The 23,983-nt window shown below is 39.7% G+C and overlaps 1 protein-coding gene across 8 annotated transcripts in view; it reads left to right on the top strand.

The window, feature by feature from the left end:
• LOC143036701 (glypican-6-like) overlaps positions 1 to 13,078 on the top strand; it is a 36,833-nt gene extending 23,755 nt beyond the window's left edge. For all 8 annotated transcript variants that reach the window (XM_076204319.1, XM_076204317.1, XM_076204320.1 and 5 more), the window contains exon 3: positions 7,793 to 13,078. In XM_076204319.1, the coding sequence (XP_076060434.1) occupies positions 7,812 to 10,157 (2,346 nt within the window). In that variant the 5' untranslated portion in view covers positions 7,793 to 7,811 and the 3' untranslated portion in view covers positions 10,158 to 13,078. The remainder of the gene's footprint in view (positions 1 to 7,792) is intronic.
• The last annotated feature ends 10,905 nt before the right edge of the window (positions 13,079 to 23,983 follow it).

Here is a 23,983-nt window from a genome sequence, read left to right as displayed (position 1 = left end):
TTTTATTACTTTCAAAATTTTCTGTCATACTACTATTTTGTAACCAATCTGTGAAAGCTCGCTTCTTCTCTTCTACAACCTTCTTTGTTTCCTCATCCCACCATTCACTACCCTTCCTTCTATTTCCTCCTGTCCTTCTTGTTCCACACACCATCCTTGCACACTTTGCGACTCCCTCCTTGAACCATCCCCATTCCTCCTCCACACCTAGCTCTACTCTATCCTTCACTCCCTCCCACTCCTCCTTCAGCTTCTTCTTGTACTCCTTCTCCTTTTCCTTTTCATTTAAAGAGTTCACTCTAAGCACCTCCCTACCTATTGTCCCTTTCCTCTTTCTCCATCTATCCTCCACTCTCAACTTACTTTCCACCAAAAAATTATCTGATATTCCACCACCCTCTCCCCTTAGTACATGTACATCCTTAACTCTTCCTATCATAGTCCTATTTACCACTACATAATCCATCAACGCTCTATCTACCACCCTTCCATCCACCACCCTCTCCCATGTGTACTTATGCTTGACGTTCTTCCGAAACACTGTATTTGCTATCATCAACTCTCTAGACACATTTCCACCATCAACTCTCCACTACGATTCTTTCCTGGAACTCCACATTTCCCAACCACTCTATCAATTGGACCATTTCCTACCCTAGCATTAAGGTCTCCCAGTACTATTACATTGACATTTCTCCCTAAATCCTCTATGCACTCATTTAAATCTATCCAAAAGGCCTCCCTTTCTTGTACACTCTTCTCACTGCCAGGCCCATATGCACTTACAAAGACCAACATCTCCTTTCCTCAGTTTCACCTTCATCCACATTATCCTTGAGGAAACCTTCCACTCCACTACACGTTTACCTATCTCTTCACTTACTAGAATAGCCACCCCTTCCCTCCCTCGCCCTCTCTTCACTCCTGATAACCTCCCACTTACACTCCCAAACTTACACTCACCCTTCCCTTTCAACTTAGTTTCACTCAAAGCCAACACATCCATCTTTCTTCTCACAAACATACTACCTATCTCTTCCCTTTTACTCTCATCTGTACCACATCCACGCACATTAAAAGACCCAAACCTTAGGGTGCTGGTCGGAAAACTCCCAGACCCTCTTATGCCTTTACTTTTTGGTTTAGGAATGTCCCCTGTGGGGCTACAAGGAGAAGGATGCCTAGTCCCACTCCCCGTCCCTTTCTTCTCGCCTCTTACGATCCAAGTGGAAATACTTGGTGGCAGTATTCTTTCCCCCCACCACAGGGAATTCCCCCACAGCAGAAAATGAATACTCAGAGAAATGGTACAGGACAGCAGCAAGGGGTTGGGGGACAGCATAACGGAGGGACAGTCGTAGTATAAAAGTGTCATCATTTCTCTATGAAGAGTTTTCCTCTATCATAGACAAAATGATGTGTGGCTCTGGTCTGTAGGGGCGCCCCATATAGACCCTAAAGTATCAACTGCATGCTACTTTGCCACAATAACAAGCAGCCAATACCCCAGAGGGAGAAGAATATAAGCCCATATTTCGTGAGCACACCCAACCCTGGGATTGAAATCGCCCAAGAGTACTTTGTCGGTACGTGGAGCCTGCAGACAGGTGTCGAGAGTGCCGGAGAACTGTTCTTTCACAGTTTCTTCTGCAGTGAGTGTGGGGGCATAGGCACTGATGATGGTGACGTACTGGTCTTTTCTTAAATGTATTCTCTATGTCATTAATCCATCACTAATTCCAAATGATATCTCCTGAACTTGGCGCAAGAGGGAGGTCTTCTACGACAAAGCCGACACCGTGAAGCCGCCTTTCACCCTCAGGGAGACCCTTCCCAAAGAAGGTGTATCCTTCTCCGTCTTGGTTAAGGAGTCTTCTCCGCTGAACCGTGTTTCACTAAGAACTGCAATGTCATTGTTATAACGGCTTAGTTCGTGCGCCACGAGTGCAGTTCTCCTTTTTGGTCTAGTTTCGTCACGATCAAGAAGTGTTCAGACATTCCAGGTTGCTACAAGTAAGGTTTTTGTATTAACAGTTGTGGCTGCATGGAAGAGGCGTCCTAATGGCCTGCAGCTGACCACCCAGAGTTTTCTAAACGGGCAATGTTTAGACCGCCTTTTCTTGGTCCCTCCCCATGTGGGGTGAGCAATGCGGGAGTTGCTCAGTCATGCAGGGAGCTGCTGCTTAACCCCAATTCCCAGCGACCATCACCCGTGCACAGCCTACATGCAGGTAGGAACTAGACACACCCAGCTGCACCTTCAGCCTGTGCCTACCGCTCCGTCCCCGTCGCCGCAGGGCTTTCAGGGCATAGTTATGATGATGATGAGTGAACGTTGCAGAGCGGAAGCCTGCACCATGAAGTTATTTAAGGTGAGAAGCTGTTTGCGCAGAACTGGTTCCCACTCGCTTGGCCCTCCTCAGCATTCAATGGTGCAAGAGACCAGCGAAAAAAAATACACGGAAGCGACGAGCGATTTCGCTCGGGAAAGTTCCAATGTCGCTCTTGCAAATCCAATAGCGGGAGCGATCCCCCACAAAAAAAAAAAAAAAAAAAATCGCTCCCGCGGCAAGATTCATTGTTTTTCATGCATTATCCATCGTTTAACAATCCCTGAATCCCATCACCATTGATGAAAGGATCAGAGCAAACACAATCGTGATCAATCATTGCATTATCAATCGATATAAACGCAAAGCATCAATCAACTTTAATTTGTTGATGTACGTACGTAAACGAAACACCTCAAAGTGAATTCCAAACTGAAACCTGTGAAAAGTCTGGGGTAAACTTACTCACTACGGTAAATATAACAAAAGAAAAAATTAAAAGGTGTATAGACAAACTCAAAGTTAACAAAACACCAGGGCCTGACGGTTGGCATCCAAGAATCTTAAAGGAAATGAAAAATGAGATTGTTGTTCCATTAGAAATTATTTTCAAGAAATCCATCATATCCGGAGATGTCCCAAGAGAATGGAAGCTAGCTAACGTTACTCCCATATTCAAAAAAGGTGACAAAAAGAAACCAAATAACTATAGGCCTATAAGTTTGACTTCGATCGTAGGAAAAATAATGGAAACTATCATCAGAGATGATATCGAATATCATTTAGAAAGTAACCGTTTGATAAATGATAGCCAGCATGGTTTCAGACGGAAACGTTCTTGCGTGACTAACTTACTCGAATTCTACAACACAGTTATCTCGAATTATGACAAAAGAAACAATATAGATTTAATATATCTAGACTTTGCAAAAGCTTTTGATACCGTCCCACACGAAAGACTACTTACTAAATTAGCTTTGCATGGAATAAGTGGTAGCCTATTAGGTTGGACTAGTAATTGGTTGAAAGGTCGAAAACAGAGAGTTGTTTTAAATGGAAAAACTTCTGGATGGAAAAATGTTGCAAGTGGAGTTCCTCAGGGTTCCGTTCTTGGGCCACTTCTATTCATAGTATATATAAATGATATAGACAATGGACTAAAATCTACTGTTTCCAAATTTGCTGATGATACAAAACTGTGCGGAGTGGCAAATGATCACTCAAACCAATTAGATATTCAAGAAGATTTAGATCAATTACAGCAATGGTCTGAAAAGTGGCTAATGAAATTTAACACAAGTAAATGCAAGGTAATGCACATAGGTAAAAATAACAGTAAGTACGATTACAAGTTATTTGGAAATTCGTTAACAAAAGTGGATAGTGAAAAAGATCTCGGCGTAATTATCAGTAACGACCTCAAATCATCCAAGCAGTGTATTTCAGCCTCTGAGAAAGCAAATAAGATTCTGGGATTGATTGCGCGATCTTTTGATTTCAAAAGTCCATCACTCATTAACAAGCTATATAAATCGTTAGTTCGTCCACATTTGGAATATGCTGTTTCCGTATGGTCACCGAATCTCATTAAAGACATTGACAGACTGGAAAAGGTACAACGGCGAGCCACAAAACTGATTCCAAATATCAAAAATAAATCATACGAAAATCGACTTAAGCACATAAATCTGTTTTCCCTAAAAAAGCGTAGACTCAGAGGTGACTTGATACAGGTCTTTAAGATTTTAAAGGGAATTGACAACATCAAAAGTGACCAAATTTTCACATTGAATGAGAATCAGACAAGAAACAATGGTCTCAAACTGTCCGGAAATAGATTCAATTTGGAAGTAGGTAGAAACAACTTTGCCAACCGTGTAGTTAATGAATGGAATAAACTTCCTGCACAGGTAGTGCAATGTAGTTCAGTTCGAAGCTTTAAGAATCATTTAGATAAATACCTAAGTAAGATGCTGTAATTATTATAATTTATGTTATATTATTTGTTTTTGTTTTGTTATAATTTGTCTGTCTGATTTTCATTTATTATTAGTTACATGTCAATTTATTATCATTTACTATTTACCTGTTTGTTTGTTATTCAACTATACCAATGCATTTATTTATGTATTTTAATTGTTATTTACATTGTTATAGTTTTAATTTATTATTAATATGATTTTTTTTTTTTTTTTTTTTTTTTTTTGTTTTTTTTTTTTTTTTTTTTTTTTTTTTTTTTTTTTTTTTGCATCCGACCTAGATATGGATCAAAAGGTCTCCTGTCGGCATGCTTTGCCTTTGTAATCCTTTGCCTTTGTAATCCTTTGTGTGTGTACGCAGTATAGCAGCTAGAATTCAATGGCTTACCTAGCCTAGCTTCGTATCAGCTGCATGCGCGCGTATACTAGTATATATTGACTAGACTTTACACGACTATCGTGCTACATAATGTCGCTAGTTGCGAATTGCATGGTACCTGTATGCAGGGAAGTTCATTGGTTGCATGCAGCTAGCTGCCCAATCAACGCACTGACTACATGTACAATGCACCATACCCAATACCACATCACCGCATGCATACGTACACTGTAGATATGCAAACTCGCTCGAGGCCTAGTAGGGAAACTGGGAAATCCCATTTATAACCTCGTTCGCGTATTTATGAGAAAACAAAATAGAATTAAATATTTGGTTAGTAATTGAAAGGCTTTGGGGAAGAGGGGAATGTCTGTGGAGGAAGGACGGGAGAGGACAGAAGACAGGGGTGAATGGAGAATGGTTGTATATGGATGATGTTGTGATGCATGAGGTGGAATTGACGGGGGTAGTGTGTGTGAGCAAAATTTTTGACGCAGCCCGAAGGGATTTCTCCCCGTCCTCTCCTTTATATGGGGGGACGGAGAGGGGGGGTCGCCGATTTAATGAAGCGGCCTTGCTGTGGATGTGCTGTGTCTTGCGACACTTCTTCTGACCCAGGGCAGTGGACAGGGTGCAGGGATGACCCGTCATCTAGGAGGTGCTAAGATGGGAGGGAGGGTGGAGGGGTGTGGAGTGTTTTCAGGGATGGAATGGTTGGGAATGATTTTATGCCTTTTCCTTTTTGGCTACCTCCCTAGTAAGGGGGAAAAAGCCTTGGTATATGTATGTATGTATGTAATTGAAAGTAAATAAACTTAAGTATAAATATGAACATTTGATAATTGTATACTGTATTTAGTTCATGAATATGGATCTTTGGAGGGAGAATAGAAAATACAAAAATAAAAGAGTTATTCGTTAGCTAGCTTAGGTTTACGGTAGCTAGGTCTACGTTTGTACGTCACGTCCATGCCAAACTTATGATGATCGTACATCATGGAGCGATTTCTTGTGAAGCAAGTGAAGATGGTTTGCCCTCAGATTCAGTCTTTTCAGAATCGAGGGAGAGTGTTTTGACGGCAGGAACCACTTCTGGACCAGCAAAGCCTAATTCAAACTCTATGGGCAAGGGCCAAGGAAAATGAAAACCAGTAAAGCATGAATCTACTATACCCTCGTGGAACCTAGATTGGCTTGAAGTGGATCGGGGCAGTGATGGTACTCTAACGGTGTATTGCAAAGCTTGTCGTGCCTTTCCACCCTCATGCACATGAGTAATGAGTCAGCCTTCCAATAGTTTGAAGGAAATCAAACCTGCAGAAACATGGCTCTGGAAGTATCAAAAATGGCTCTGGTGAAATTTAGAAAAAGATGAAAAATGGCTCTGAAAAAAAAAAAAAAAAAATCCCTGCAAGAGACACTCCAGACGACCATCCATTGAGGGAGGGCTGCAGGAGTCTGCCAGGTACTCAGTCTATCGAGTCCTGCCTATTGCTGGATGCCACAACAGATTTTTCATTTGGCGCTTATACTCGTAGCCTTTACCCATCCAAGGGCAGCCCACAAGGCAGTGGGCCTGGGGTTGGTAGGTGCCAGGATGTGCCCACATATCAATGGGTCTGCACCCATACCTCTGGGGCCCCATGGAGCTTCAAGATCCCCTGGTGTTTAGCCTGGGGCCGCAAGGCATCCAGTTACCATGTGTAGCCATGATGAGGCACACCAGGAGTCTTGACAATGTAGAGGCTGTATACTGGCAGAGAAGACTTATGCACTCGGCATCTTTTTCGCACTAGGCTAGCCAGTGGCGGTAACTGACAGTGAGAAGGGGATGCAACCAGATACCTTAACACTGACTTATTGCTAATGCACTAGGCGCATCACATTGCTCTGCATATATATATATATATACAAACACACCCTTTCGGATATGGAGGCACAAATACACCTCTCCAAAATTAAATAAAAATGCCAGTAAAGGGAGTATATTCATTGTAGGTTTGCTTGGTTTCCAAAGCACTGAGGTAGAAAGCATCACCTAGATACATCTAGAATTCTAAATTTGTACATAGTTTTGTGCCAAGTAGTGGGTCAGTTTTGATCGTCCATCACACGTGTCCTGTGTTCAGTTCCAGTAGTCCCTGACTATATGGAAAGCCCAAGTTCACAGGGCAAAGGTGACAGGCACAGGAATAGATGAAGGTCTGCTGGTGTGATACTCGTTTTTGTTTATATTTATCTATGTGTGTTTGTTTATCTATTTATTTATTATTTATTCATCTATTTTTTGTGAAAAAACAAATGGGTTTACAGAGTCCAAAAGCGTTGACAGCCACAAGTTGCTCAAGTCGAAAGCCCAACCCCTGGCATAACTGGAATAAGCGAAGCATGGAGCTCACTATGCTCCAGTGAAAATTATAGTAACAATAATATAGTGGTGCTGGTACAATATCTATATATTAGACACTTCTCTACATCTATTGATATCGATTGATGTTAAAAAATCCCAGTCCTCGCTGTGACTTTAAGAAAACAGAAAATGTTAAGAGTTATGACATATCAGAAGACCAGGTAACATCTCAACCAAAGGAGTATTTTGTTTGTTAAATTGATATTCTTCTTATTGTTCGGTGTGAAAGACAAGTAATTATTTCTTTATTATTCTATCATATGGTATTATGCTGTTACACAGTAATAGAAAATAAACTTAAAATTTTCTCTCTTTACTAATTCCTTGTGTCTACAAAGAAAAATATATATTTTTGCTACTCTTCATTTCTTGGTAATTAAGCCCTCCTCATTCATAAAAGAATATTGGTATTCACATGTTGCTAAGGAAGCTCATTGGCTGAGTGGGCTAGGGCGTCGTTACTTGCGGCGAAGGTCAAGGTGAGGGCGGTTCGAATCCTGCCACCAGCGAAGTTGAACCAAGGGCATGATTCATTAAATTCCATGCTACAAAGCCCTCTGTGAGGGGAGCACCATCCTAGCCTCCCGATAGGGGGGAGTGTGTGACGTTAAACCATATCATATCATCACATGTTGCTTGCATTTCAGAAATTGTATGATTTTGCCAGATGCTAATACTTCTCTTTTGCTTCCAGACACCAAAAGTCCCAAGTCATGGATTCCACAACTCGAAGAAAAGGACCCGGTACTGCTCACAAACTTATTCTAATGATAACCTTAAATGCCCTCCTAATTTCTGGGGCCTCTGTAAACTCAGACCTGCATTATGGGAACCATGGAATCTCAGATTTAAATTATGGAGCCCCTATACACTCAGATACACTCTATGGGACTTCTGAAACTTCAAAGCCAAGCTATGGGGCCCATGAAACCTCACATTTAGGCTATGGGACACACGACACCTCATATCCAGGCTATGGATCCCCTAGAAATTCAGATTCAATCTATAACTCAGGGTCAGTCTATGGGGCATCTGGATACCCAGAAACAATCTATGGGCCTCTTAGACACTCAGATTTGACCTATGGAGTTCAAGGAACATCAGCGCCAACTTATGGGGCCTCTAGAAGTTCAGTACCAATTAATCGGGATCCTGGAAACTTGAAGCCAGTTTATGGGTCTCCTGGGCACTCAGACCTAGGATATAGATCTCTTGGGCATTCAGATCTGGTATATGGGGCTCAAGGAACATCAGAGCCAAACACTGGGGCTTATGGAAACTCAGGGACAGTTTATGGTGCTTCTGGTCATTCAGATCTAGGATATGGGTCTCTCGGTCACTCTGACCTGCTGTATGAGGCTCATGGAACCTCTGAACCATTCCATGGGGCCCACAGAAGCTCAGTATCAGTTGACACTTCCCATAAAATGTCGGGGTCAGTTTATGGGGGCTCTGGAATTTCAGATTTGAACTCAGGGGTTCATGGAACCTCAGATCCAATGCATGGAGACCTTAAAGATCCAGAGACAGTCAATGCAACCCCCAGAAATCCAGAGTCAATCTATCGGGACCATGGAATATCAGATGTAGTCTACGGGGCCCCTGGAAGCCCAGAGCTGATTTATGATGCCCATGGGAATTCAGACTTACTTTATGGTGCTTCTGGGACTTCAGACCTGACCCATGGAACCACAGAAACATCAAAATTGGACCCAGAGGCTACAGAGGATCCAGATCTGGCATCTGGCACTCCAGAGCAAAACTGTTCCTCCTTGGTTGGCTTCGAAGCTGAAGTTCCTCTGTACGCTGTCAATACTACTGAACTTAGAATCTGCAATTCTGGTAACCTTAGCTGCTGCACACCAGAAATGGAAGAGGAGCTGGTCAGTACAATGGAGGACTATTTTATCGACAGCCTCCAGTCTAATGTGAAAGAACTATCAAAATTCTTTGAGAAAAATCATCATAAACTGGTCAAAAATTTTATTGATGTAGTGGAGCTAAATCGTAATGAATCTATTGACATCTTTGCCAGAATATATGGAATACTTTTCAGTAACAGCAGTAAAATATTTTCCATATATGATCACATCACTTCTTTCTACAAAAATGGGTATGATGAACACATTCTTACGGATTACTTCAAGAAACAGTTCATTAATTTGTTTGAAATGATGAATTCACACTACCAATTTGACGACAAATTCAAAAAATGTATGGAGACTCAAATAGACTGGATGGAAATGGTTTCGCCAAAGGACACCAAGGGTTTGATGGGAGCTATTAGTCGAAGTGTAACTGGTGTGCGAGCCTACACACAAGGACTTATAGTGGGTAGGGATGCCATCAGGAGTCTCATGTGGTATGAGCCAAACAAAGCATGTGTAAAGGAATTGGTTCGTATGCGTGGTTGTATACAATGTAGTGGCAACCAGGGTTCACCTATATGTGCTGACTACTGCTTGGAGGTCCTAGCTATCTGCTTTGCCAAGCACATGGACTTCAGTAATGCATGGGCTGACTACTATTATGCTATGCAGAGACTACAGGAAAAAATAGAGAATGAATACAATATTGATGACATGATTAATAGCCTGTCCATAAAGTTAAGTGACCTTATAATGGATTTCCAGGAGAATTCTATACTTATTCACAAAAAAGTATTCAACACCTGTGGAAAACCAATGCACAGTTCCATAAAAGACACGCCTTCCAGAGTCAGGCGTTATACGTTCCCATGGAATAAGGAGAGAAAGAAGGGCGAAGTTTCCAAGCTCATCAAAAACATCCAAAAGAATCTCCAGATCTCCTTCCTGGACGTCTGCAAGAATGAGCAAGTTTCAGAATACAATTGCTGGAGTGGCACTGAGATGGGCAACTTTACAAGGGATGCCTCCCCTGGGTCATGGAGAGATGCCAGTAAGGCTATGAAACTCCATCCAGATGCTATCCCTCTCCGCCTGTCCACAAGGAAGCTGAGAGCCGCCATCGACAACCATGACGTCAAATGGCTGGACTACGAACACAAGATCTTTGAAATTTGTTGGATTGGGAGTTAGGATAAAATATAGTTTTGTTGAAATAAGGAAGATGCTTAAGTTTTAGTATTATATGCAATGTCAATATTTTCAAAGAAATTAAGATGTAGGTGTCTACAAAGGAAGTGGGGCTATGGACTTAGATATATTGATGTGGTACACATAAATTTTATTTTGCTATGGTTTGGAATTTGTGCCAAATGCTTATTATCAATATCAGATGAATAAGTGCTGTCGTCAACTACATTTCTCATTGTGTACTAAAACTTATATACATCTTTAGTTGTACAGCAAGATACAATAAGCTTATATGTATACATTACTACTTTATTCAGAGTAGAGGACAAACTCAATTAGTTGTACAGTGAGCCCTCTTTATACGGTAATTTTTTATCCGGTAAATTCATAGTTACGGTATTTGGTAATTACTACCCTCGATTCTATTTACAGTAAGAAAAATTCACAGATAAGGCATCTACTCATGTTTTGTTTACACTGTACCGTAGCACCACCATGCTGTGCGGCCACCACAACAATTGGTCTCTTCCCACATTTGGTATACGGTAATTTCAATTTGCAGTAAGGTTTTCAGGAACGCATATGTACTGTATAGAGAGGACTTACTGTACCTTGTTTTGCACATTAGTTGTGAAATGGTTTAAAATATTTTATGAAAGATGTGTGATTAATTTACAATTTTATTTGTGAAATCTTCACATAAGTTAGGGACCATTACTAGAAAGAATTGGCCAACTAAATAATGTCATAGGCAATACTTTACCAATAGATGTATAAATGATAAGAACTCTCTACACATAGATTTGATGTAGGCTACCCGTTCCAATGCTTTTAAGACAGTCAAACTTTGTTTTCAGAAGTTGGACTAAATTTTGGGTCTGAGAAGTCTTGTGATGAATATGGAGAGATCTGGTGTAGAAGATCCTCTCTTCTATAAGAAATATATTTGAAAAAAGAAAGGCAGCACCTTGTCCATGACAATTAGTCTTCTTCACTGGTGTAGTGACCACCATCAAATTGATGGATACATTTTTTCTTAAGACAGGTTTCCTGTAGAAGAGAGGATTTTCTCCCTTAGCAAAGGCCACACTGTGATGGCTTCTTTACAATGAAGAGATCTCTGTCCCTTCTCAGAATGAGGCCAACTGACTGTGACCAGTGAATCCTTCCAGCTTGCACGGGTACTCTCACTATCCTATTTGTATTTCATGAATGGAAACCGTAGTAGTAACCTATATAGAATTAAAACTCATTCCATGATGATATTCAGCCTCCACCTACAGCACGTCATGCACATCCTAGTTTTTGACGTTCATTCTCCTGAATGCTCAATATTGCCTCTCCACTGTTCCGTCCCTGTCTTGTCGAACATTTTCATGTATTAACTTTTTATTGGCCAATGCAATACAGTTTTATTTATCAACCCTACCATTAAGTCCCTTATCACATACCATTTTCTTATTGTACGACTCACGTATTAAGCTCCTTCACATATACCAACATTTATCGGCCAACTGAAGCATTTAGCTCTGTCTCTTAATGACTCATAAATTCTTTTTAATGAGACTCACTGACCTTCACTCAATTACTGACAAATCATTCCACCATCATATATCTCAAATGCATCTCCTTTCAATCTCAGTAACAGTAATCCAACAATTAATCTCACTTCATTCATGCACACCTACGCAATATAGCAATAGAAAATTAATTATTAATTTTGTATATGATAATACATCAACATATGCAATTTCTTGGCGGAAATCAATGAAAAAAGTTGCTAAAACCGATTTTTTAACGAACGAAGTCGCGGCGGTTGAATGATATGCCATGTTTGTTTTGATAGATGCCGAAGTCGAAGAAATGAAAGTATATTAAATTCGTCTATTCTAACCTAACATACCCTACCTAACCAAACTAACCTACGTAACCTAACCTATATCTAGTAATTCGGTGCCTCAATTTCTAAAGATCATCCGGGTCGTCGCCGTCGTCACAAATGCTGACGGCCTGATTATTATTGTACCTCGGGCAATTAACAGACGACAGCAGAACTCCGTGTTCTCTCAAAAAGTCCAAGGACGCCCTACTGCCTTTGTAACAACATTATTAACGTCAATTGGAGTTGGAGAACACCCGGTCGACAACGTGAAAGCCATCGTCTAACTGAGTGCTAGACTGGACAGACGACAACATGGCGTCTGGACTGTATCCTAGCAGCTTCGTTTGTTTGTAGATTTGCGTGTAGCAAGTTCTTTATTTATTTCCACCAAGAAAACCGCATATTACGTTCCTGTATTATAATTTACAAAATTAGCATTTAATTTTCTAATGCTATATCGCGTAGGTGTGCACAACTAAAATAATACCCAATGTACACATGGACACATCTGATTAAGTTAAAAATGCTCTTCATCTAAACCTTGGCACCCCTGACATTTTTTCTCCCCCCCCCATCATCATTTGCTTGTCTCTCGATATACAGTTTTTTCACTCTTCTTGTTCCAAATGTAACTAAAAACCTCATTTACCTTTCCTCAATATGTTGAACATATCTTATGAATTTCATCCTTTTGCCCGTTCGTCACATATATATCAATTTTAGCTTACAAGAGACTTAAAACGGCCATAAACTATAAACTCTAAACAAAAATCCAATGTTATCATCTACATAGTAACATTCTTGGAGTTAATGTGATAATCATCATTTGCTTTCAGTTCCAACATAATCTAGTTTGATAAAGAATGAACACGTCCGTTTCTAGGTTAGATTATCAACATTTTACTCAAGTATGGTGTTTGGGATTTCCAGTTTTAGATTCTGGTGTCTATGAAGATTCTTTACCACTTTCCCTGCACATTGAAAAAAAAATTGTCAGGCACATTTAAAATGCATTGTAATCTAGAGTCGCTTCATGTAGCTCCATCTAGGATACCAAAATACAAAATGTTTAATATTTTAATCTCACTGAACTAAATTTGTAGGTTAGGATGCACAAGTAAAGTCACTGCCTAAAATGACCAGAGCTTTCCACCGGTGTTACAGCTTTTCAGCTGTTGCAGTGTTCGTATATGATGTAAGATGTGTGCACATGTAAAATGAGTCATTGCAAGTCCGCTTTTGTGACCTTCACTACTTGATGGATTGTTGGGTTATCTTGAAAGTTGATACATTGGCTGTAAACTAATATACCATCAATAAATAATTGCAATATCAAAGCTCCCTGACACATTTCAGTCAATAACAAGATCAATTGCAGAAAGACATTAGATAAATAAGCTTAAGCAAACAAAATAATCAGTTCGCTAACATTAAAGCATATTGCGAGGATGTTTAGCCTATTTAATCTCAAGCTTATAATGCACACCTACGTCCCTTTGCCATGTTTGTTGTCACAATTCTAATTGTAGCAGGGGCAATATTTTTGCCAAAGAAATCATCAATCCAACGATTTCGAGGATCCTGGCTCGAAAATTCCCTAAGAAATGAAGCTAACAAAAGAGGATCTGTTATTGATAATGTCGTACCCAGTTTTATCTTTATTATGAAAGAATGCACTGATGTATTGTCTTGTAGTTGATTCGTTTGGGATATTTCCTGTTATTGCCCCACCATTATTATTATTATTTTTCTATTGTCCTTGATTTTGTTTATCTCAGGTCAGGATAGGTTAGGTTAGGTTAACCTAACCTAACCTATCCTAACCTAACACAAAAGTTCCTTCGTTTGATATTTCTTGTTACGTTTTGGATTCAGGAGTCCAGTTTCGTTTTTTTTTTTATATATATATAAAATATTTCATCACCAATAAATGTTGAGAATGCAATTACCCGGTCTGTACTCTTAACCTCTTCGTTATTGAGGAGTGCCACGGAGGTAAGAAAAGAAATTGAGCTGGAAAACAGAAAATAAAAGTGCGACCCAAAAATACAATATTTACTTATAGCGGTCTATTGCACTGGGTTGCATCAGAAAAAATATTCTTGCAACAGAGACGTCATTAACGTATTTCATTACAGTTCCGCATGCTAAACCCATAAAGCATACCCATTTTTTCAGGGAGGTCCTCATTTTTTTTTTTTTTTTTTTTTTTTTTTTTTTTTATTTTTTTTTTTTTTTTTTTTTTTTTTTTTTTTTTTTTTTTGTAATAACTGACACTATATTTATAAGATTCATTGTGCAGAAATGCGTCTAAGCCAGGTCTATAAAAGACCTGTGAATATATAAGGGTAAGTAAAGGACATTCGAGGTTGACGGTACATTTCATATTGAAAACAAACAAAAACATGATAAATGGTCATAACATACATGCAGGCATGTAGATATCTGATTACAAAAAACAGTTTTATTTGAAAGCTGAAGGCAGATATTCTCCTTGAAAAGCACACTTTTGCGACATTCTTTAATGTGCCGGTTTATCAGCAGATGTTGTCCAGCTTCTTCGAAGAGACCAGCAGTAATCAGCCATCATGGTCACACTCCAATTGCCTTGATAGCGGCGCTCCATTTCGGATATATCTTGATGGAACCTCTCCCCCTGTTCCTCACTGTACTCACCCACGTTAGCAGGAAAGTAGTCAAGGTGGCTATGTAGGAAATGTATTTTGATGCTCACCCGTGCGCCAGCCGCCTTATATGCTTGGAGCATGTTCTCAACCCGTTCCTTGTAGTCATCAGATTTTCTGTTCCCCAAGAACCCTGCCACAACTAACTTAAAACTTTCCCAAGCACTTCTTTCACGAGGTGTTAATGCTTCACTAAATCCGGAATCTGACATAAGCTCACGAATCTGTGGTCCTACATATGCCAGCTTGCAGTTTAGCATCACTAACAAGAGGGAATTTATGGGACAGGTATTTAAACCCTTCTCCATCTTTCGGAAGTGATTTCACAAAATTTTTAATCAATCCCAGCTTTATGTGAAGGGGAGGTAGAAGCACTTTCTCTGCTGGTACAAGTGGTAGTGTTTTGACGTTATGGCGGCCAGGTACAAATTCCGTCCGTTGTGGCCATTCCCGTTGTCGGTAGTGTACGGAATCTGCACGGCTGTCCCACAAGCATAAAAAGCATGGATGTTTTGTGTGGCCTCCCTGCATCCCTAACAAAATAGTCAGGACCTTTAGGTCACCACAGAGAAGCCAGTTATGATCCTGATATTGTATGTTGTTAAGAAGAAGTGACATGGTAGCATAGGTTTCTTTTAAGGTAACAGAATGAGCAATGGGCAATGATGCTACTTGTTTACCATTAAAAAGTAGCACAGCTTTCAGACTCCTGGTGGAGGAGTCGATAAAGAGCCTCCATTCTTCAGGATGGTATTCTTTGCCCATGTGTTCTGCAAGACCTGAAACATCGTGGCAATACACCATGTCATCTGACTTAGTAAAGTACTGCACGAATTCCCGCTCTCGATGCCTATACCATGCAAAGTGTGTATTACTTGCCAAAAGATTTTTCTCTGCTAACCTTGAACCTAACAATTGTGCAGATTCTTTTGACAGCCCAAGATCTCTTACAAGGTCATCTAGCTCACTCTGTTCGAACAACTGAGGGCTTTTCCCAGAGGTCCCAGTCAACTTGATCTCTTGATACACATCCGGATTTTCACCATCACTACATGAAGAGTCACTTGAACTAGCACGGTGTACATTCTCAGGAGGTATTGGCACAGGAACATCATCACTGTGTGGTACAGGTTGCATAGCTGATGGAATGTTTGGGTATTTAATGTGTTTCGAGCTTTTAGCATTTCTTCCCAGCGGTTTCACCATACGAAAATAGCAGTCTTCAAGGTGATTTGTAGGCTTCCGCCACACCATTGGTATACCAAATGGCATTGACTTACGGTTTCCTTTACTCCAATGGCATAAACCAGAAAAACAGTTCACACAGGCAATGTGAGGAGCCCATGGTTTATCCTGATCTCCAATTCTGATGCCAAAGTAGGCACGATAGAGATGTTTTACTGAAGAAGTGATGGTGCTCTTCTGTTTTGATGGAGTGTACTTGCCGCATATGTAGCAAAAGGAGTCGGGGTGGTTCTTGCAAGTCCGTAGCATCCTTCAATTAATGAATCTGCAGCAATCCGTCAATGAATCTGCAACAAAATAGGTATATAAACATACTAGTATCAAACTAGTATTAAACATATATATAGTATTAAACATTATTAATTAAATTAATACTCACAATTAATAGATTAAACCCAACACCTACAACACTCGACTAATTAACGTAAGGCGCCACAAATCTGGCGCGGATTAACAAAACACTACACTAAGACATAATTATGCTGTAAAACATAAACTAGAAAATGATACTGTCATTTATGTTGCATTTTTTATGCAGCCCAGTGTTGGTGATCGACGACGACCGAGCTCCGGTGAGGTAAAATGTAGTGAGTAGTGGTGATGCTGAAGTCTTTGTCGTTGACGCCAATAAAGGTGGTCGTGAAGCTCAGTTCTTGATCCGCACTTCAAACTCGATTCACTCCATAGCCAGAAGTTCCTCATGAACCCTACCTGTACATATCCTGGATACCACAGACATGTCCTCCCCTTCCTTGACATTCAATGTAACTTCTAGTAACATCAAAATGACCATACTTCTCGACACTGGATCTCCCGTTAACATAATGTCCACCTATAGCTTTAATCAATTTCACATGGAACGCAAGAGTCACCATCCTATAACCCCCCACCCCCATATATCATCATTCTTTCAAATGTAGATGGTATACCATTCTCGATCGTTAGTAAATTCTCCCTAGACATTAGCTTAAAAATCAGTGCCCCCCCCCATTATGTAGCTGACATTCACTTCCCTGCTAATATCCTCATAGGCTTAAAACTGATAAAGCAACATAACATAGTTATTTACCTTGCTCAACATGGTATCATTTATGCGAACCATTTCTTTCCTGCATTGCCATCAGCAACTCCTCATACTTTGAATCAGGTTCACGTGACCGAGCAGGCACAGGCAGACCATGACTCCTGTACTCCCTTCAATTTCACTTCGCTTCATCACACGAGGATGCACCAGCAGCTAGTAATGATTGCACCACCACCTCCATACAACAGTTAACAGTGTTCAACAACTCCAAATGTAGCTGTTTTGGATAGCTACATAAGGGGGGCTTAATGCGGGCGAGATAAACTCCAAACCGGAGTTTTCTTCTATTCATTAACAACCATGCAGATAATCAACAAGAGATTATAATAAAGCCCTTTGGGCAAAACATACTAAGTGCCGGGCTTTCACCTCGACACTGCCCTGGGTAGATGTCTGCCCTCTGCCAGGTGTGTGACCTGAGTAGATCGCACTGGCAGGCACTTGACCTGGCCAGCTCTGCTGTCTTGGTGACATTAGTTGTCGCTAATATAGGGGGCTAGTGGGTTGTAAGTGAATATATTTTTAGGGATTGGTGTTTAGTTCTATGATGGGGGTTAGTCGTATGGTTGGTGGGTGTAGTTAGGCATGGTATATATATATATATATATGTATTTACCTAGTTGTATTTTACGGGAAGGGGAGCTATGCTCGTGGGGTCCCGTCTTCATATCTCATTTTATCTAAACTATTTTTAAATTCATGTATTGTTTTTGCACACACCACTTTCTCATCTAACTTGTTCCAACTGTCTATTACTCTGTGAGGAAAGCTGTTCTTTTTCAAATATCTTCTATAGCTGTCTTTTTTTATTTTCTTTCCGTGTCCTCTTGTATTTCTGTCATCCCATTTTATCAGATTCTCTCTATCAGTAATTTCTATGCCTTTCATGATTCTGTAAATAGCTATCAAATCTCCTCTCTCTCTTCTTTGCTCTAGTGTCTGTAGTTTAAGTTTTTGTAGTCTCTCTTCATATGATAGTTTTGAGAGTGTTGGTGCCAGTTTTGTGATTGCTCTTTGTATTCTTTCAAGTTTTTTTATACATTTTTTTGTACTTGGTGACCATATCGTTGCTGCATATTCCAATCTTGGTCTTATCAGGGTGATTAGGATTTTCCTCACCATTTCTTCATCCAGGTATGTAAATGCCACTTTGATTGTTCTTATTAAATTATAAGTTTCTCCAAAAATCTTATTTATATGTTTTTCAGGTGACATATTATTCATAACAATGACTCCCAGGTCCTTCTCATTTTCTACTTTTTTTATTCCTTCTTTTCCCAAATTATATGATCCTGTTATTCTGTTTTTGCTTTTTCCAAATTCCATTATACTACACTTTTTTGTATTGAACTCCATCTCCCACTTCCTACTCCATTCTTGTACTTTATTTAGATCTCTCTGTAGTGATTCACAATCTTCTTCAGTTTTCACTCTTTTCAGTAATTTTGCATCATCTGCAAAGAAGCTCATATAGCTTTCAATTCCTTCATCCATATCATTAATATATATAGCAAACATTATTGGGGCCAGAACTGTTCCCTGCGGGACACCGCTTATTACTTCATTCCATTTTGAGTGCTGATCTCTTATCACTACTCTCATTTTTCTTTCTTGCAAAAAGTCTTCCATCCAATTTAGCAATTTACCTTGTATTCCTCCTTCATATTCTAATTTCTTAAGCAACTTCTTATGTGGTACTTTGTCAAAAGCTTTTTTTAGGTCTAGAAATGCACAATCAGCCCATCCATCTCTTTCTTGTATTATATCTATTAGCCTTGAATAGAAACATATTAAATTGGTGACGCATGATCGTCCTTGTCTGAATCCAAATTGCCTTGGATTTAGTACGTTGTTTTTTTCCAAGTATTTTACCCATCTATTTTTGATAATTCTTTCACAAATTTTTGCTATTGTACTTGTTAGAGAGACTGGTCTATAGTTGGTAGGTTCTTCTTTATTTCCTCCTTTATATATAGGTACTATATTTGCTTTTTTCCAATCTTCTGGAACTTTTCCTTCTTTTAAGGAACTGCTTATTATGCTATGTATTTTGTCTGCCAGTTCATTCCTGCATTCTTTCAGAATCCAGTTTGCTATTTCATCTGGCCCATGCGATTTTCTGACATCAAAATTACCCAAGTGTGTCAATATTTCATTCTTTGTTACTTCTATTTCTTCCATAGGGGGGACTTTTTCTTTCCACTCAATCTCTTCAGGTTGTATATTTTCCCTTGTAAACACTGATTTAAAATGTTTGTTCATAATTTCTGCCATTTCCATTTCCTCAGTGTATTCAACTCCTCCTTGTCTTAATTTCTCCAAGTCTTGTTTGTTTTTCAGTTTATTGTTTACAAATCTGTAGAATAGTTTTGGTTGATCTTTACACTTTTCTATAACATCTTTTTCATATTTTCTTTTTTCCTCTCTGCACTTTTGTACATATTCATTTCTATAACCAGTATATATTTTCCATTTTTCAGGTCTTCTGTATTTTTTTCCATCTGGTCCAGGCTTTGTCTCTTTTGTCTTTTAACTCCCTACAACTTTTGTTGTACCAGCATTTTACATATTCTTTTTCTTGTTTTTGTCTTGGGACATACTTTTCCACTCCTTTTTTGTAAATTTTTGTCAAAATATTCCATTTCTCTTCCACTGATGTTTCTTCTTTGTATATTTCTTCCCAGTTTTCTTGTTGGAAGAATTCTCTTATTTTATCAAAGTTTGTTTTTTCATACATCATTCTTCCTTTTCTATATTGTTCATTTCTTTTCATATATTTTTCTTCATTAAGTTCCAGTTCAATCAATATGTGGTCACTTTTACCTATTGGTGTTTTATATTCAATCTTGTCCACTATTCTAGGTTCAGATGTAATTATTAAGTCTAGCCTCGATGGTTCTTCTTCATTTCTATACCTAGTGTTCTCTTGTATCCATTGTGTCATTGTGTGGTCAGTAATCATCTCAAGTAGAGCATTTCCCCATGAGTCATCACCACTCTTTACTGTCATTTCTTCCCAGCAGATTTCTTTGCAATTAAAGTCGCCCATCATAACTATTCTTCCTCCGTCTTCCATTATTTTAGTTAATGCTATCTTTGTGTCCTCTAACATACTTTTATATTCACTCTCCTCCCATGAGGCTGTTTTCGGAGGCACATAATTGATCACAAATTTTCTGCTCTTCTTATCTCTGTCTTCCACTTCTATCATAATCATCTCTACTGTATTCTTTCCATATATGACACCTTTCACGTTTATATCCTTCTTAGTCAGGAACATAACTCCACCCCCTTGCTTTTTCTCTCTGTTTCTAATCCAATAATTGTATGCATCATGTCCTACACTGTTGGGTGGTAGTGGGCCTTTTAATTTTGTTTCTACAATTCCCATTATGTCCGGTTCTTTTTCTTTCAAATAATCATTCAGCTCATTCAATCCTGTTATTAATCCATCTATATTTGTGTAAGACACTTTTAGTTTTCTGCCACTTCCATTGTGTTCTCTGTTTCCCTTATGTTTTTCTTTTGTATGTCGAACTTCCTTAGTTTCATGTTCACTACTCTCCAATAGAATCTCTCTTTCTCTGACTCCGTTCTGTTCTCGTTTTTTGCCTTAGCTTCCAGTCTTTTCTGCTTTTCTGCCTCTCTTTCCTCTTTATTCATTTCTCTTTTTATCCATATCTTTTTGTATTGTTCACTTGTTGCTAGTTTCCCTGTTTTGGATAAGATATTCTCTGCCGTTGTTTGTGACTTGAATTTAATCTTAATTGGTCTGGTCTTGTCTGTGCTATACTTTCCGAGTCTAAATTTCTCTTCGATTTGTTTCATAATTTCTGGTTCATCTTCCTGAACTGATTCTAGTAATTGGCTTACTTTTTCATTTTCCTCTTTGATTCTTGTGGTTCTATCTGTGTTGTGTTTCTCTTCCATTCCTAATATAATTATACATTTCTTCTTGTCTGCTAAATCCCTTACTATATTCTCCTTTTGTCTCATCACTTTAATAACTGAGTCTTCAGTATGTTCTTTCAATTGCTGTTTGACTATGTCAGTGAATGAAACCTTATTTCCTTCTTGGGTTTTCTTCCAATTTTTACTTTCTTTAGCTATCGTTTCTCTGTTTTCTTTACTTTTCTTCTTCAATTCCTCATTCTCCACCTTTACCTCTCTTAACTGTCTTTTTAGGTCTTCTATTTCATCAGTTAAGTTTTTATTCGCCTTTTCCAGTTCTTCCAATCTTTCAACCCTTTGTAAAATGGTGTTCATATGACCTAACCTACTCTCCAAGTCCTCGATCACCTTATCAACCTTCTTCTCTAGTCTTGTCAGTCGGGGGGGGTTTGTGTCCCCCCCACTCTCTTTAAATCCCTTGAAAATATTCTCATCACTTTCTACTGTATTGTTCCTATCTATACTTCTAATCTTTACATTCTTATTAGACATTCCGTCGTCCTCCAGCTCGTCTTGCGGTCGCTTGTTTACTTTTCGGCGGTCTGTTAGGGCCAAGTCCTCTACTTCCTCATTACCTTCCATTTTCCCAGCAATCCCTCCCCTTCTCCTCTTTCCTTACTTTCCCACTACCCCACGAGCAATTTCCCCCCACCCTGTAAATACAAAAAGGCACTTCTCTTTGCGTTGGGATCCACAATCTGCACTTTTCTTCAGAACGTTCTTCAAGCCGTCCGTTCGTTGAAAGTGTGTGTGTGTGTGTGTGTTAGCTTACGGGTAAGGTAATTTGGGTAGTTATGATAAAGGAGGTTCAATGGGTTTCTCTGGTGATATTAGGCATCTTCGTGTAGCGATATCCTGTTGTCTTGGTGTTTTGCAAGATGCTTGTTCTGAGAAAGCGAAGTCAGCGAGAGGGGAGTTTGCTCAACACGAGTGCCATGTCGCATGCATGTGGATCATGTGCGTGGAAGGTGATGGTTAGAAATGGTTACACAAACCCTCCCCAGGACTCTACCTCTTCCACTTTACTGACAGCTGTGAACATGCATTCCATAAGTAACAGACATACTATCTCTTCCCACATGTCAAAATCAGCTAAATTCAGTACTAAAAAATCATTGAATACCGTTGGTATTTCATCGACTAAGGACAATTTCTTGTCCCTCATATAGGAATTCAACATCAAATCCACCCCAGTCTCAGAAGTGTTACCTACATTCAAACACACACAGTGCCCATCAGCCCAAAAACACTGTTCCCTCGTAAGTATACAAAGATACGCCTACGAGTAATTCGAGTATCAGACACCGATGTACTCTGTATACCAGAAACTTGCCGTGTCAATGGCATCTCCTTTCTTTCAGCCATCAACTCAACGTCAAAGAGAGGTCACTTTTGCATTTTGATTGCCAATGACACTAACGCACCCCTCCATCTCACACTTGGTACAAACATTTGCGATTTTGAAGTATATCCCTCACGCATCAAAGTCATGGATGACCAATTCCCTACTTCTCAATTTTTTACCCCAACCTACAACGTGCCCATGGCACAGGAACCCAACGATGTATCACATTTCAACCCCATAGACTTCCCTGGTTCACAAGCAGACTTGCTTGCACTTTGTAACAAGTTCAGGCAAACTACTGCCACTACAGGTGCACCCCAGGGAGTTACTAATCTCATTCAGCATCACATACCTCTTCGTGAGAATTCCAAACCATGTTACATTCCCATATACAGAAAGCCACACAGTAAACGCATGATTGTAAATAACATCCGAGACATGATTGCTCAGGACATCAATGAACCATCAACCGGTGAATGAAATTGTCCTATCTTCGTTGTCCCTAAACGCGATGATTCCTTCCGCCCAGTAGCAGACTTCAGGCAATTAAATAAGCTAACTCTCCCAGATAGACACCCGATCCCTGTATTGCAAGACCTCTTACACTTCGTCGGTGAAAACAACGTAGTCTTCACGACATTGGACCTTATATTGGGATATTTCCAGATTCCCATTGCTCCAGAGTCTAGACCCCTGACAGCGTTTACCACCCCCGACAGACCACTATCACTTCAAACAACTAGCCATTGGTCTCGTTTCAGCTCACTCGGTATTCACACGTCTTATGCACACAGTCCTTGCAGGTGTCATAGGCCATTCTGTGTTTATGTTTCTCGATAAAGTGATCATCGCTTCGAAATTGGTTAGTGAACACTTACACACTCTCAACACTGTCTTCTCACGACCAACAAAAACAGGTTTTAAATCGAAGCTTAAGAAGTGCTTCCTCCTTAAGAAGGAAATGCGCTTCTTATGATCATGTCTTTAATTCACAAGGAATTTTAGCCTCGTAGGACAACGACAAGTCAGTCTTTCATTTTCCACGCCCTAATTCTGTTGACCACATATGTTCATCTCTAGGTCTATCATGGCTTTACAAGTGATACATTCAAGGTTACGCTAGTGTAGCAGCACCATTAACTTCGCTATTTAAGAGGGACAATCCCTTCAATTGGACACATGACCAAGAGAAAACATTTAATGACTTAAAGCGAGCCTTAACCGCGGCATCTGTCCTTGCTTTTCCAATGGACAAGCTTCCTTTCACAACATTTACAGATGCGTCTTACACCGGACTCGGAGCAGTCCTTATGCAACAACACGACACAAAACTCAGGCCAACTGCCTATGCTAGCTGCACACTCAACAAACACGAACAAAATGACTCAGTCACAGACATAAAAGCATTAGCTGTAGTATACGCCCTCAAACACTTTAAAGAAATCATCCTTGGTTACGGCATATACATTTACACAGACCATCAGCCATTTTTACACCTCTTCAAAGTAAAGAATCTACCAGGAAAACTTGATTGCTGGTTGTTCATAGTACAGGAGTTCACGTCCACCTTTCTTTTTGTTCAGGGTAAAGCGAACTTAGTAGCAGACGCTCTCAGTTGCCATGTCGCAACCATAAATA

Source organism: Oratosquilla oratoria, chromosome 21 (assembly GCF_046742065.1).
Source record: "Oratosquilla oratoria isolate Oo_2021 chromosome 21, ASM4674206v1, whole genome shotgun sequence".
NCBI classification, from domain to species: domain Eukaryota; kingdom Metazoa; phylum Arthropoda; class Malacostraca; order Stomatopoda; family Squillidae; genus Oratosquilla; species Oratosquilla oratoria.
The sequence above is the reverse complement of the archived record's forward strand: the minus strand, read 5'-3'. Positions and strand labels throughout refer to the sequence as shown.